Below are 17,149 nucleotides of genomic sequence, written 5' to 3' on the forward strand. Positions count from 1 at the left end.
TAAAATATATTTTTTACGCGCGAGACGCCATTTTGTTTTTCATTATTCACGTCAAAAGTGTCATAGTGGTCCTTGTAGCAATGTCGCGGAGAAAAAAGTAAGTAAATGTAATTTATTTCCATAGTTTTGCTGCAAATTCGACATTATGTTATTGTATTATATGTATACTATAAAATAATAATATAAATAGTTTAATTAGGCTATATTCCGATATCAATCTAGACAGTTTTGTTGTGCGCCCCATTTTAGGGGCGGTGAGCGCGGCAGTGTACACATTTTAGAAGTGTTTCTTTCGATATTCCACAGTTGTACATAAAGATTATCAAATATTGTTAAAAATAATATCATAACAGCATACTATAATTGTCCCTAAATTGTTTTTTCAGCTTGACGGTGGCCGATATATGCGATATACTAGAGCAGAATGACGACATCATAGAAGGGACGATATACACTTGTCCGCCGAGTAACCATTTGCTCAGTGATGAGGACAGTGATGAAGAAGACGCCCTTGTAGATGATTTGAATCGGTTGTCTGGCAATCAACTTAGAGCGGAAGCACAACTGGAAATAACCAGGAAAAACGGAGGTGGCTTGCAGTCCGAAATAATAGAACAGGCTGTTATTAGTGACGAGACTGACAGCGATGGCGACATACCTCTGTCGAAGATGGCATCGACATCAAACAATAGTCTTCCGCCGAGAAGTAGAAATATAAGCTGGGTTACCTTATACAAGCTGAACCTTACCAAGGCGCTAGTACAGGAAACACTAATCCCGAGTTAGGCGTTGGAGGTTCTGTGGTAACTAACCTTATTGTAAAGTTACCGGCAGGACAAAAAGTCCATGTTTATATTGACAATTTTTTTACGCCTCTCCGACTGCTTACCCACCTCAAAGAAGTAGGCGATCAAGCTACAGGTACCATTCGTATGAATCGTGTTGAAAAGGCCGCTCTGAAAGATACTGCACAAATGAAAAAGCAAGCGCGCGGCAGTTACTATCAACTGACTGATAAAATATCAGGTATCTCCTTGGTTCAATACAACGACAACAATGTGGTAACTGTAGCATCCACCTGCGAAGGAGTCAGCCCGTTGGGCTCGGCTCAGCGATGGTCTAGCAGTGAAAAGAGAAGAGTTGCAATCCAACAGCCGTCGTGCTTTCTACAATATAACAAGTATATGGGCGGAGTGGATCGACTTGACCAAAACATCGGTTGCTATAGGATAAGTATCAATCGCAAAAAATGGTACTGGCAACTTTTGATGTGACCTTTGAATGCATCCATGAACAATGCATACCAGCTCTACAAATTGTCTCCAGCCGGTCAGGCAAAAGGATATTTAGAATACCTGGCATTTATACGAGAAGTTACCCGAACTTACCTTGGTCGATATTCATCAGCATGTTCTATCGGTAGACCACTGAAGCAAACGACAAAAAGACGAAGAGTCCCAGATGGAGTCAGGCTGGATGGTGTAGAGCACTTGATAGTATCAAGTCTTACACAAATTCGTTATGCCGAGTGCCACAAAAATACGACTAAGAAGTGCAGGAAGTGTGATGTTGGTTGTCACACAAACTGTTTTGTCAATTTTCATACTTAGAGTTTATAGAATGTTGTGCTTAGTTGTAAGATTTTGTCATTATTATACTTTTTTATACATATTTTTTATTCATTTTATACTATAATCCCATTTTTATTCTCAACTTCCTAACATTTTTTTATGCTCGGTAATGCGCCCAGCGCCCCATTTTTGGGGCGGTCGATTTCTCTATAAAAAATAAAATTTTAACAAAAAATTGTATACTACATCATTATTAAAGTCTAATCGAATACTAAAATGGACATATAATAAGAAAAATCAAAAAAAATAAAGTTGAGCACATACGGGTTAAAAATCACTATTCTTAGTTACGATCGTTTTTAATCATAACCGTTCGTATTTATTACCGTATTTAATTATCATACGATGAATATGTATGTGAGCAATAAGTATGTGTTGAAAAATCACGTTATGACAATGTTTTATTTATAGTTATCTGGTCACTTGTGGTTTGACACATTTATTGTAATAAAACAATAACTTTTTAAAAAAATTTTATTCCAGATCTCGGGGAGGGTAGTGCAATCCCACGAGCTCCATATTAGGTATACATAGAATATATATAAAGTAAATATAAAAAATATTGTAAGATAATACATACAAAATAAACGAAAACAAAAGACAATAATAATAATAATACAAAAAACATAATGAGATTAAAGTTTTTTAAAAGGAAAAAATATTTAAAAAAAAAAAAATATATATATATATATATATATATATATGTACATGAATATATATTTTTTTTTATATCTATGACATCAGGATTTGGCTCCATCGCTTGTAAATAGGTCCCTGCCAGAAGTGCAGTGCTGCCATCACAAGATCGTTTTCGCTCGTGGCTAGTAATTGAAAAAAAAAACTCTTTAACTTTGTTAACTCAGTTTAATTTTATACCCTGAAGATGCTTGTGTTAAGCGAAACCGGTCGATATTTTTTTTTTAAATAAATAAATCGTGGTAACAAACAAAATTACTGTTTTATTTCAATTACAATGATTCTAATTTCGAAAACAACGACCTATTTATTATTGTACGTTCCGGTAAGCTTAGGGTTTTTGAAACAATGTTTTTCCTACCAAGAAAAACAAGAGCTCTAAAACTAAATAGCTAAAACTATAGTAATAATATTTACCCGTTTAAAGAGATAAAAATTGTAAAAATGACGCTGTTCTATTTATTTAAAGAAAAAATAGAGTAAAATTCAGTTAATTAGATTGATTCCCACTTCATGGAAAATAAGAATCCAGTAAATCAAAAAAGTACCGACGCGCGCCAGGAAATTATATTTTTACAAGGGCATTGTTTTTGATAGCAATAAGACCACTATTTCCATGGAAAAAAAATTTAATATGCTTTTATAACTAACAATCACGAATTTCCCGCTGGGGTGAGCACACGGGATAGATCGCCACACACTCCTTGCTTCATTTGAATTCATATGTCGTATCATACAATACTTATGTTATTCAGATTATTAAATTTGATTTGTGCAATAAAGGCTTTAATTCAAGATTTTATAATGCATAATTGCGATCAGGGCTGGCCCTGAGCCAAACGTCGCCTGGCGCTGGTAAAAATATCAAGGATGCATGTATGATGCAAGGATGCATAAACACTAACCCCACACAGGAGGCCCTGGGGAAAATTATTTCCTTCAGGGCCTATGTCATCTTTTGGGATGCTGTGAGGAGGGTCTTTTTTTAAAGAATGTAGAGGATGTTCTGCGAATGAAGATGGCACGCCACGCAACTGGTGGGCAGGGGCATCCTGAACACACCTCACCCGATGAACCAGGGCAACCCCGCTAAATCTTCAACCACTTTGGGTGACCTATGGCAGAGGTGTTGGTAATCCAATAAATGGTTCCCGGGGCGGCGGTACCCAAACCCACTCCCAAATACTTGATTGACTGTGTTAGGTTAGGTTATCATCAGCGCCTCCCAAATACTTGATTGACTGTGTTAGGTTAGGTTATCATCAGCGCTTCCTAAATACTTGATTGACTGTGTTAGGTTAGGTTATCATCAGCGCCTTTGTTCCTTGGCTCCTTGACACCCTGGCAAGTCGGCACCATATTATATGGTCATGTAATATGCCTATTTTTAAAATAATAACATATATAACACTGTCTAATAATATTGATAATGATGGATAACACTGCCTAACAATAATAATAACATTGAAAATACTGTCTAATAATAATAATAAAATGGAAATGAATTAATTAATACACTGTAAATATCGCTCTTGCATAATGTGGATTGACTAGATGATAATTTGTGGAAAAGTGTGTGGAAGGGCTTTGTTTTTCCTGCGGGCAAGATTTAACCCGGACATAAAGTCGGTAAATATAACATAGATAACACTGTCTAATAATAATAATATAAAAATTATATTCTCAGACTATAAAAATATTACCATTTGTTATTTCGGCTACTGGCATTATACCTAGCTCTCTCATTCAAAATTTAGGCGTATTAGATGTATCAAAAAATTATATATAAAAATGCAAAAATCAGTCATTTTAAATACATATATATCATTTTAAATACATATTTTAAATACATGTAGGATAACGAAACATTTTTTAAATATTTATGTTGAGGGATCAGTAGGATTTATAGGCCCTGTTAGGAGCGAACCCTCTGATATGAAAATATCTGGAGTCGGTAAATTATTTTCCCATTTGATCTCTGGTGAGTTGACGTGTTGTTCTTGTATTGTTTTGTATTTATTTTGCTTATATTATGCACTTGCATAATGTTGATTGACTAGATGATCATTTGTGGAAAAGTGTGTGGAATGGTTTAGTTTTTTCTATGGGGAAGATTTAACCCGAAAACGAAAATTTAACGACATAAAATAGGAAGTTTAAAATGTAATTTACTAGCGTAAATACTGTAAATAAGTCCATAATAATCTCTCCCAGCTTGTCAAACATAAGTTGACGGTGACTTACATAAAATAACATATTTCCGTATTTATTTTCTTTAACCTTTTTATATTGTCTCACATTGAAATTATTAAAATTCACTTGAGTGAATCAAATGCAAATCATCTTGAGTGATGAGGCCCATTTCCACCTCGGTGGCTTCGTCAACAATAAAAATTTTCGCATCTGGGGCTCGGTAAACCCAAGAATTATTGTTGAAAAGTCTCTCTATCCTCAACGTGTGACTGTTTGGTGCGGTTTATGGTCAGGCGGAGGCATTTGACCTTACTTTTTCGAAAATGAGGCTGGAGCAACAGTTACGGTGAATGGATTGCGCCATCGAGAGATGATTAATGATTTTTTATGGTGATGATTAATAGCCGGAATTGGATGGTATTGATCTGGACAACGTTTACTTTCAACAAGACGGTGCTACGTGCCACACAAGCAACGAAACCATTGATTTATTTATTGTTTGAAACATTTACAGAGTGTTAACAATTATTACATTTATATTATTTGCGTGGGAATGTGCACAGATATTAACACCCCAATTAAAAATGTTCACAGCATGCGTAAACAAGGTTTAGTTGATATTAGGTGGAGATGCTAGTAGTGAAAGAAAAAAAAAACATAAATAATAAAAATAAAAAGAAATGTAAAACATGAATATTAAATATAAAATATAGTAAATGTACAGAGAAAGGATATGGAAAAAAGTAAAGAAAATAATAAAGCAATTATATCTTTTAACTGTTCTCCATAACATATCATGGTAGAAGATTGTTAATTTGTTTTTTAAAATATTTGAGACTGTTTGCGAATATATCTATAAGGTCGCATTCAACTGTATTGTACAGACGACACATTCGAGACAGTGGTCTTGAAATATGCAATATTGTTATTAAATATTTCAATATGGAATATATTTTGGCTCCTTAAATTATGTCTATTAGGAACTTTAATATGAATATTGCTCAGGTGGTAAGAAGTTTATCATGAATAATTTTATATAAACATATTAAGTCCGCAAATTGTCTTCTTTTTTCCAATGTTGTAAATTTGAAGTTTAGTAGTCGTTCTTAAAATTTGATTGAGGCATTTAATCCAAGTTTAAATGAATCTTTTACGATTGAATATCAAAATAACACCTCTTATTGGAAAACCCTGTAAATACCATTCAGTTACCCTATATTTCAAATTTCCCTATACTCAAAAAGATAATAATTTAGTCGAGCACTACAATGGAGTTCTAATTACTAACCACCAAACAAAATGATTTTACCTAGAAAACTTTGTGAAAGAAGTCTTTGAATCTACGTATGCGCATTTAGGATCTAGATTGCAATGGAAATAATGCAAAGCTTTCTTTAATAATCGGTAGGTATTGCTCAAATCAATACGCGGTTAAATAATGTAAAATATCGATTAACAGTTATTCACGCCAGCTAATTTCCTTTGCACGAGGCTGCTGGAGTAGGAACCTACAATTAACTTGAAATAGACATAAAAATATTCCAATAATCGATATTGAAACCGTTTAAATTAGTAACCGATAGTTATCAATGTTACCAATACAGTTTAAACGCTTGGAAATATAAACCAACAATTATTAAGGTTTACGAATAAACAAAATATTTTTCTAAATGTAATTGCTAATAATATAAAATGACAATATTTAGTTATTATTCTTACTAGTTACCTACAATAACAGTAAAATAGTAGTAACCCTAACGTATGTAAACAGAATTAATGGTATTATAATAAGGTTTTTTTTTCATTGCTTTGTCAAATTCGAACAATGACATACCATTACAAAATCATGTCATAATACCTATTTATCTTTATGATGTAAACATACCGCAAAGCAGAGCTCCCCGTACAGGACTATAATCGCCGCCCGCCACCCCACGATGGGCCGGGGGGGGCGCGGGCGGGTGGGTCACGTGACGCGCGGGTATCGATTGACGCGCGAGGGCATGCGCCAAAGCATCGACCGCCCGCCACTAGTGGCGACTGTTCTGCTCGCGGAGCTAAACAAGGGATTCTGGTGGAGTAGTCCGTGCCCCTGTCTGCGGCCGCCCCCATGGCCGCTGTGACTCCAGCTCTCAGCTCTGCGTGACCCTGCAGCGGGGGACGTGCCTCGCCCCTCCACCTCTCTCCATGGATCGCGGCTCTCGCGGAGCATCGCACCTGGAATAGCAAGCAAACCAACCGTGTTTGTGTCGTGATTGTGACAGTGACTGTGACTGCTGGGACGGGCGCCTGCCTTGACTGCTCGGTCGCTCGACTGCTCGACTGCCGGTCGCTAGTGGGAGTGAAGCGAGATGCCGCAGCCCCTCTAGGAGGAATGGGCACCGTGCTGAGCTTCAGCCCGCGGGAGCGGAGGCCCGGAGGCCCCGCCCCGCCAGACTTCAGCCTGGACAGCTTCTCCTACGAGCAGCTGAACAATGTCAAGAACCGCGAGAACAAGGCGCTGGGCGGCAGCGCGCTGGCTTCCTCCCGGGACAGCCTGCCTCCGCTGGCGCACTGCCCCACGCTGGGCCTCAACCACAGCCGGAACAATGACAACGCCAAAATCATTTCCGAAAAGAACGCTTTGGAGAAGAACCTCAAGAAGCATTCCTTGTTCATCAACGCGTTATCGTGGAAAAGGTTTTCGACCGCTAACAATAATAAGAAGAAATTAGACAACAAAAACAAAAACCTAGCAGTGTTTAGGCAGCCATTGACTGATAACAACCACCCTATAATAACTGACAAGAATAAGAATGTGGAGCGAGCCCCTCGGGTGGCCCCGTGCTACTTCCCGGCGGAGGCGCTGCGGGCACCTCCCGCGTCAGCCCCGCCCGCGGCCGCACCGCCCCGAGTGGCACCCCCGGGCCCCCGTAAGACCGTCATCCAGGCCTCCACCTCGGAGCTACTGCGCTGCTTGGGCCTCTTCCTACACGAGCGCTGTCACCGCCTGCGCGACTTCCAGGCGGGCGACGCCGTCATGTGGCTGCGCACCGTGGACCGGAGCCTCCTGCTGCAGGGCTGGCAGGTCAGTACTCCCTTAGTTTCTTACCTGTGTCAGGTGTCAGATGTCAGATTCATTATTACTTGAAGCCTTGCTCGGACAAGGATCCACTGTTCTAAAATAAAATACAAATCCGGATTACATTTTCCGAATATTTTCCTACAGAAAATACATTTCACCTGTCCAGCTACTAAAGGTAGCTTGTCGGTAGGACAATAGAGACAAAATAATAAATAGGTTACCAAATTAGGTCCTTAATAAACAAATGAGAACGAGATAAATATCAACAATGATATCAAATACTTTATTGATTTTTATAAAAATAAGAAAAGAATCTTCAAAACACCATATCGTAGAAATTGATCTACCGAGATTCCTTTGTGTTTTTATTATTTGGTCCATCAAAAGGTCAACTACGTACCTAATTCGATTTTCGGGGCAAAATCGTTGGTGATTTTGGATTACGTACCTGCCTAGCCGAAATGCTGCCAAAATTGTTATTATTATTCTTATATAGTGTGCAATGTACCATTATAAACAGTTTTGTTTGAAAAGCAAGCTTTCCCACTTGCGTGCTTTAGATTATGTAGATAGCGACCAGCGATCAATCGTTATGTTACGTTGTTGGCGTAGAGCGCACAACAACGAATTCGATTACAACATTATTAAGTAATATTAAATGGAACTCTTGGGATTTTATTGGTAACGAATATTCTCGATCTCCATTAAAGTTGTTAAAATATTATATTTAAAAAAAATAGGAAATTTCACAGTTGTTCAGATGATCATAATAATAATATTTCCTACATTTTCTTGTGTTTATTCATCGTAACTATTATACAACATTATTTATGAATCAATATCTAGGTAGAGGGTTGTGTGGACGAAAATCCGTATAATTTCGAGATATGGTACAAGAGCTTTCATGTTTTAACTTTAAGGCGAAGCTTAATGCCAAATCACTATTTTGATTAATCTTTATAACGAATTGGTGTACATTATGAATACCAAAAAAAATTGTGTTTTCGATAAATTGAAGGTCTTGATTAGATTACAAATAAAAAAATAAATTACTCAATAAAAAATATAAATGCAAACTACTATAAAAATATTTTTTCAATAGAAATGTATGAACGCATAATGGAAACAACTTTTCAAAAATACAGTTTTATAGCCAAGATTATCTGTGACAGTTTCACTTGATTAACTTTTTTGCTTTCTTATAAAATTATTTACAAAAAATAAAAACCAGTTTTTTGCTTGAAATCGAACGTTTCTAGACTCCGTTTGTCAAGCGATTTAATGCCTATTACCTACAATATAAGGTATACTAAGAATATACACATTTTTGGCTTGTAGCTTCCACTTAATACTACTCGGTTTATGCAAGTTATTTGGGGGAGGGTGAGAGGGGCGGATAGGGTTATTTTCAACCCCTTTTCCAGGTTCTATGTTTCGGGATCATTCAATATGTAAATTATTTCCTTTATCGTGAAACTTTTGGTCATTGTTTTCTGAAACGTTTCTAGTTTTGCTAAAACTAAAAAATAAACACAAAAATAATGTGGAACTTATATTATTTATTTTATTTAAATGTGTAGTTATAGAGGAAGATACTCCCAGTATCTCCCTGGTGAGTGAGACCGCCATTTAGAATCGAATTATGATTTAAATGGCTTTAGCTATGTTTAGTGGCCATCATTTTCCTTCAGCCTCACATTTGTAAAAATTTGAATACCACGCGGAGAAAACGTACTGATATAAAATATTGCTAATTTATTAAAAATCTGGTCAAATAATTCGTATTCCTGTCGAAAACGGGACTGCGAGCCCTTAACGAACGAATTGACAGGTTTCCTAACAAACTGTCGGTACAACACGAATATGTTATTAGGATGTCGAAACATGTTTTATATTTATCAGTAAAAGCATAGCTGCATGAACAGGTTTTTCGATATATTCTGAATGGACTAATATTTTATTAGGAAATGATGATGAACGAGATTTCAATAAATCATTCATTACTCATTTTCACTAGCTCCTGCTGTGGGGTAACACATAATCATAGAAAACGTTTGTAACTACAGCCTTTTAGGCTCTGAGCTTCTTTGCTGTGGGTATATGTTATCCCTGGATCAGGATTCTTAATACGAACGTGTAATAATTGAATCATAACAGCACGTGCACATGAGCTATAATGAGCGTGCACATACCATGTACTTAGCTGTAAAACATGTGCAATGTTCAGCAGCACTCTGAAAACTTCATACCTTCTCATGTTCACTGTACACGTCATTGACTAATCATATGGTCACGTGTTCGACGGATTAGAAATATAAATATACAAGCCGACAAACACGCACATATGTGAAGCTACATTATCAGAAGTACATAATATAATATATACATCGTATTGGTAGATACATATATGTAGGGCAGGGGGTATGTATCCCTCAGGTGCTTCGTGACCTAGTGAAGGCATACCGCTGATTGCTCTCCCTATTTCTCATAAGCGATGCATATTGATAAAAGAGAAGTCACATCGTAGTTTAATTATTTGAATGGTCATTCACCAAGGCGGTAGTGAAAGTATTTGCCACTCGGGAGTGCACATTCACACCCTTATGCAAAATATTAACAAATTAAAAACTATTTAATTATCTTCATAGGAAAGTTTAAAGACCTTATTAAATGATTATTTATTGCTTATAGGATAAAACGCCCTGATTCTATTTAAAGTTAGGCGATGAAATATATCGACCTTACCTTTGATTGAATTCGTAGCATCGCGGTTTCGTTGGTGGAATTAAAAGGGGTTTGAAATATTACTGAAAAAATGTCATTTCACGTATCTAAATAAAAATTTATTTTTCAAACCTTTTGAAAAATGTTTACGTAAAATTATTTTTAAAAATAAATAACATCCTAGCATATTCCTATCGCACCGGGGTGAATATACAAATAATAAAAAAGCTATTTATTGACTAAGAGATTATATAGTAAAACACACAAGGGTGTAATATCACTTATTGCAATTTCTAAGTCAAATACATCAATTTTTATAATTTTATGCCCTACAACCCTGCACGCCCTATCCACCTTATACCTGCCCACCCTGTTCATCCGCCTTGTATGTTGTATAGTGGGGTTTCCCATTAAAATTTCCTTTTTATGACTTCGAACAAAATATTCGAAATTGAATCGAATTGTAAAATGAACAACGTCGTATGGAGTATTGACATGTGCTTGTTTGTATGGTTGCAGGACGTGGCCTTCATCAACCCCGCCAACGTTGTGTTCGTGTACATGCTGGTGAGGGAGTTGGTGGACGGAGAGACCATCGGCCGAGAGCAGGAGCTACAGGCCGTCGTGCTCACCTGTCTATATCTCTCCTACTCCTACATGGGCAACGAGATCTCTTATCCGCTCAAGCCCTTCCTCGTGGAGGACTCCAAGGAGCGCTTCTGGGACCGCTGCCTGCTCATAGTTGAGCGCCTCTCTTCCAGCATGCTTCGCATCAACTCCGAGCCCGGCTTCTTCACGGAGATCTTCACGGAGTTGAAGGCGTGCGGTGCCTCTGCCAACTGCGGACAGGCGCCGATGGGCATGAATAACAGCATGGGTAATAGTATGGGTAATGGCATGGGGAACACCATGAGCAACGCGATGGGCAACTCTATGAACAACGGCATGAGTACCCCCTTAGGCCCGCCCATGAGCAACTCCATGGGGAATCACAGCATGGCCAGCACTATGTGCGCGCAGCCCGCCGTTGGGAGTGCGGCTTGACGCACGGAGGTGACCGTGGTACGCCTCCTGCTCGCGGGCCACCCGCAGCGCTAGTGACTGCTACATGAACTGTATGCCTTATGGTTTTCTCAAATTATTGACAGTGCCGTCTTTTTACATACCTAAATAATATTACATTATAGAATAAATGAAATAACAACCCCCCACACACGGATTGTTCCGGATACCTACCAAAGATCACAACAGGCACTTTGGATAGACTAGAATCTACGCGCATTTAATGTGCCTGTCAAGGTGCTTGGGAGGACTATTTGCTGTATTGCATACAGCACAGTTAATAGCAAGACCTCACAGAGGTCTGAGACCTCTCAGGCAATTTTTCGAGATGCCTGGAATGCATTACACGTGCTGCATGGGAGGTTGTAATAATTATTGTACAATGGCATCTACACCACACCCTAGTCAACCGAGTATTGATGTAATTATAACAATATTATATATTGGAAAGGGAGTTCAATCAATTATTTAGAAAAGTTTTGAGAATTAAAAAAAATACTCAGAACGACTGAACGACTTAACCAGGTTAGGTTAACTCTGTATACATTATACAACAGGGTGGTGCGTAAATAAAATTGAGAGATTCTTTTTCAAAGACTAAAAAGAGCAAAATAATCATCAATAATCTTGATCAGCATATTCGACAAGTTCATATTTTTACATGTCGCATTGAAAAAGCCAGATAACCTTCGTAAACTTACTTAGAAAATCTCAATTAAAATTTTATACCACTATTGAATCAATTTTCATACTTCAATACCAAGCATTGCTAAAAATCTACGTTACTATCGTTAGAATATCCTGTGAGTAGGTACCTATCTTTCATCCACGGGCGGCAGGTAGCATTTTTTTTAAATATAATAAATAATGTACATATTATTATGTGTCATAAAAAAGAGGTTAAAAAACATTTCACATAACATCTGAGGGTCTAGCACAGTGAAATTGATGACTTTCGAATATCGGATCGACACCAACTACCGATGATTTTATACCGATTTCCAGAGTACGTTCGCGCGGTTGATAGCCAGACTGATATTGATAAGGCAATTAATAATAAATCGACATTCGCTGGCAACACTGGCGCATCTATCAATGCATTGACATTCCTAAACGTCAGTCAGCTACGTAAAAGTAAAAAATACTAATAAATTGGCAATGTCGAATCTAAATAATAACTTTAACATACATTCGCAGTCCCCATGTACTTTTTGACACAAAGAAGGGAGTTAATTAGTTCATGAGATATTTAATCATAACTAACAACTTTTGTTAGCTATGATTACTAATTAGTTGAATTAATTAGGTTTATGGATCGTGTATACGATTTATTTCAGTTCTAAGAGCTTAGTTAGTTCACCCCCATCATTAATAAGCTAGTGATGTTGCATAACGATCGACACTATCCAAAAAATTGTGCATATTGTCAGCTTATCTGACACCTTGGTGGCCGTGCTAAAAGCAGCCTACCGACTGTCAGAATCATAATCTGACTGTGCTCGCAAATATCGCGAACTGACCATAAATGACGGATTTCATCAATATTGTATTAAGGTTTTATCGATCTACCGTGCTAGATACCCTGATGTCCACATTAATTTCAGAATTATTCACATTTAAATGTAACAAATTGATCGGTTATAATTTCCATTTTGAACATTTTAATGCTATTTTAGTACTAAAATTAAAAACTCCTTAATTTTACTAAGATATACTTGCTGCCTTCATTAATACTAATAGGTACTTGGGTTTTGAAAAAGAATATTACCTATCCAAAAACGAATTAGGTAGGTACAGAATTTCTTTTGAGAGATAAAATCAATTAGTTATTATTTCTACATTAATATGTATTAAACGCTTATTTTTTACAAAATGTTCTACCAATTATTACTCATTAATATACCTACTCATTAGGAATATTAGTGTAAAAGTTCTGTGGTAAAAACTAAATTTATGCACCGGTTTCGTAATACGAGCATTAGAAAGGGTTTATATTAAAGTGACGTAATTTGTAAATGATTTATGTAAATGCTAGATATAGTCAAATAAATGCCATTACTGTTAATTAATGTAATCTCGCCTATAATGATAAAGTACTTTCGAGTAGGTCTTCAGTTTAGGCAACTATGATTTGAAAGGCAATCATCTCTTACGAATAATATAGGAAGCTATGCATTATACAAAAAGACAACAATAATGAAATAGGTATTAAAGTTTTTTAAATTTCGAATTTTGCATATTCAATGTACACGACAGACACGATGTACAGGTAAATCATCTTAAAGAGACCCTTGCTTTTTTGGTGGTGTATTGGATGGATAAAAAAACAGTATAAAAAAACAAAGTTTGATTACTATTATACTTGTGTCTATTTTCAAATGTCTTTTAAAACTAAAAAAAAAATGGTTTGACTGGGGTTTAAACCTTCCTACACAGGAACTTGAGTCAAAAACTCTAACAACCGAAACAAATCCCGATTGGATAAGACATTTATTTTGTTACTGCTGTAATGTCATAGAATTTCAGAGAAATGCCAATATATCCGCGTGTGCAAGCGATTGCCACCAAAATATAGTTGATTGTCATTGACAACGAGTATATCTGCCAGTTTCAGCTCAAGCGGATGTCTAGAAGTGAGTTAATTTCGACTTCCAAGATTTGCATTAATTCGCGAAAAACAATGTAAAATTCAAAAAGATGTATTTAAAAATATTTTTTATAATCATTTTATTTTGAAGAATAAATAAATTTAAATGGAATTGATAAACTTCTACGCACCCAGTATTTTTGGGAATCTGCAGGGTAAGAGGGGACTACGGGTGGTGTTCCAAAATTAGTTAAAAAAAAGTTTTTTTTTAAATTTTCTATACTATCTTTGTGCACAAGTACACTCAAACTTGTCCTCTTTAAAATGATTTATCCGTATATGTAGCGTAATTTCTGTGATCGTTTCAGCATGATGTCACGTATTTATTATGACTAAACACATGATTCGCGTTGACTTCGCTACAAAAGCTCGTAGTTCGCAGTCTCAGAAATCTCGTATTATTTAAAATCCGATTAACTTTGATATCGAGAAAAATGTTTCGATGTATTTTGTTTACCATTGGCAAAGTGAGAAATCAATCAATAACCTTAATATTACATTCAGTTTGCTAGTTATTGGGTCTCTACTCACAACAGCATTGATAAATTGAACAAATTCCACGAAATAAATCATCCTCCGTATGAAAATATACAATGTACGTACATCTTTTGGAAATCCAAAGAGTTAGCTCTGAATTTGGCAATAAATGGTCTGCACAGAGCCCTATGTGTAATACGGTTGTGCGATATTCGCTAGTCTCTAGTGGATGGTTTTTACTAACTAACCATCACGCTGTTTCTTGCTTGGGTAGTGAGAGAGGATGAACCGCCAAACAACTCGATCTTGGCACACAGTCATTACTTCTTTCACATTCTTACATCGATTCGAACATAATTCTCATTTAAAATATTTTTAATTTATGGTTAAATGAACAATAAATTACAATTATTACAAAAAACCATTTATCATAGACTGTTACTCGGTCCTATGTTTCAATGGGTTTCGTTTTGTTACTCAAAGAGGAATATAGAATATAAACAAGTATCAACTGTTACCAAGTCAGAGCTTCGTTAGCTTGTCATGTGTTCAGGTGGTCTGGGGAGGTGGTCATTGAACAGGTGGTTAAATCAGGTGCCTGGTCATGTGTTCAGGTGGTCAGTTGAACAGGTGTTTAAATCAGGTAGACTGGTGGCCAAGAAGCCAAACAGTCTACAGAGAAGTGCAATACATTATATTATTTTGTAGGTGTTATGTTTATAGTTTGTACTCATTAGGTATTACCTATCGGAAACTACATTTGTACCTCTAAATTTGTATTTAAAAAATATTATTTATTGTGATTACACACCCTTTATAACCTATTCACATATTTATAAAAAAATGGTATTAAATATTCTGTAGAGATATTAATAATTTTATTTATATTGATTTAAGTATTACGGTAGAAAAGTTTTCCAAAGGGAAATAATAAATTAACCCTATCTCTTCTTTACTCCGTGTAGGAACTTCTTTGACAGTTACAAAAGTTTGCTAACATAGGAAGGGTGCGCAGTAAAATGCGAATAAACATTTTAGTGCCCTCGATTAAACCAATTAATATTATTAAAAATAATAATTACTCCCTGCCTATTTATAAATCTAATATAAATGATTGCAGAGTGGACTGAAATAATCTCGCCCTTCCTTCGCAGTTTTTCAGTGGGGTACCAACCCAATCAGTATTAATTTAAAAGCAAATTAGTTGTACAGGACATTGATTTAATTCCACTAGATGTCTCACTTGATATTATAATAATTAACTAAAATAGTATTGGACAAGCATCTAGTCAGTAAAATTACAAAATGTCAGATGCGTCAACTGCAGATATTTTTCCACGAAACCGTGAAAATTTTAGATGTTTTTCTTACCGATTTATTTGTCATAACGCCACAAAACGGGAATAGATTGTTCTCAAAGGATTCTCACTGGAAATGACTCAGATAATCCGATGAATTGTTTGCATTGTTCTATTGATATTCTTGATGTAGGTTGTATCCAAAATTCACTGGGATTCAGAGTTCATTCTATTCTTGATGTAGGTTATATCGAGAATTCACTGGGATTCAGAATTCATTCTATTCTTGATGTAGGTTATGTCCAGAATTCACTGGGATTCAGAGTTCATTCTATTCTTGATGCAGGTTATATCCAGAATTCACTGGGATTCAGAATTCATTCTATTCTTGATGTAGGTTATGTCCAGAATTCACTGGGATTCAGAGTTCATTCTATTCTTGATGCAGGTTATATCCAGAATTCACTGGGATTCAGAATTCATTCTATTCTTGATGTAGGTTATGTCCAGAATTCACTGGGATTCAGAATTCATTCTATTCTCGTAAAGTGATGTTATGACTTTAATAAGATCGCTGACAGAAATACTCTTATGGTAGGATTTACACTCTGCTATCGGTAAAACCAACAACGTATTTCATTTGTACTTAAAAGTAATGTACTTATATTTATTGTCTTGGATATTAGATTTTTATTTGAAATATGTAAGAATATTCCTGTGATTTGTGCTTATAATTTAGAAATTTGTTACAATTGTTATAAATGTTACATTGTACTTGACGTGGGTTTCTAGAAGAAAATACATAGTAACTAGTTCCGGGGGTGTTGAGAATACCCCTTCAGTGGGAGCTAAGTCCATTCAGTGAAGATAGAAGTATTCGTTTACGACTAAATGAAAGAAATCTCCGCAATTATTACCGTTAAATTGTAAATAATGTACCCGAATACTGGATTAAAGAAATTTCATATAACACCGTTGTGTATTTATTATTATACTAGCTGTTTCCCGCCACGCGTTTCTGTGGCTCAGTCTGTCTGTGCAGATAGAGAAACAACAGCACAATAGCACAAATTGTTTTTACGTCCAACAGATGGCGCAGTTTAAAAAAAAAGATTTAAAAAAAAACATGTTTTTACTTGTCACAGGTGACATCTATATAATAAAGGTTTAAAAAAACTTAAGCGTATTGGAATTCAACGTTGTGTCAAAATTTCAAAGCATTCCGAGATGAACTTTCAGAAATTTAAGATTTTGAACAAACGAACATTTACATAAATATATAGATAAACCTAATCAACATATGAAGTAGGTGCAAGGTGTGATTATTTCGCAAAAGAATAAACATCATAAATAAAAT

General features: G+C 36.0%; 1 protein-coding gene across 1 annotated transcript; it reads left to right on the top strand.

The window, feature by feature from the left end:
* The first annotated feature begins 6,546 nt into the window (after positions 1 to 6,546).
* Cdk5alpha (Cdk5 activator-like protein) lies at positions 6,547 to 16,764 on the top strand. The gene is made up of 2 exons (XM_089632233.1): positions 6,547 to 7,587; positions 10,828 to 16,764. The coding sequence occupies exons 1-2, from the start codon at positions 6,895 to 6,897 to the stop codon at positions 11,350 to 11,352; spliced, it is 1,218 nt and encodes a 405-aa protein (XP_089488359.1). The 5' UTR covers positions 6,547 to 6,894; the 3' UTR covers positions 11,353 to 16,764.
* The last annotated feature ends 385 nt before the right edge of the window (positions 16,765 to 17,149 follow it).

The sequence above is a fragment of the Hesperophylax consimilis genome, chromosome 1, assembly GCF_061612785.1.
Source record: "Hesperophylax consimilis isolate HC1 chromosome 1, BYU_Hcon_1.0, whole genome shotgun sequence".
Taxonomy (NCBI): domain Eukaryota; kingdom Metazoa; phylum Arthropoda; class Insecta; order Trichoptera; family Limnephilidae; genus Hesperophylax; species Hesperophylax consimilis.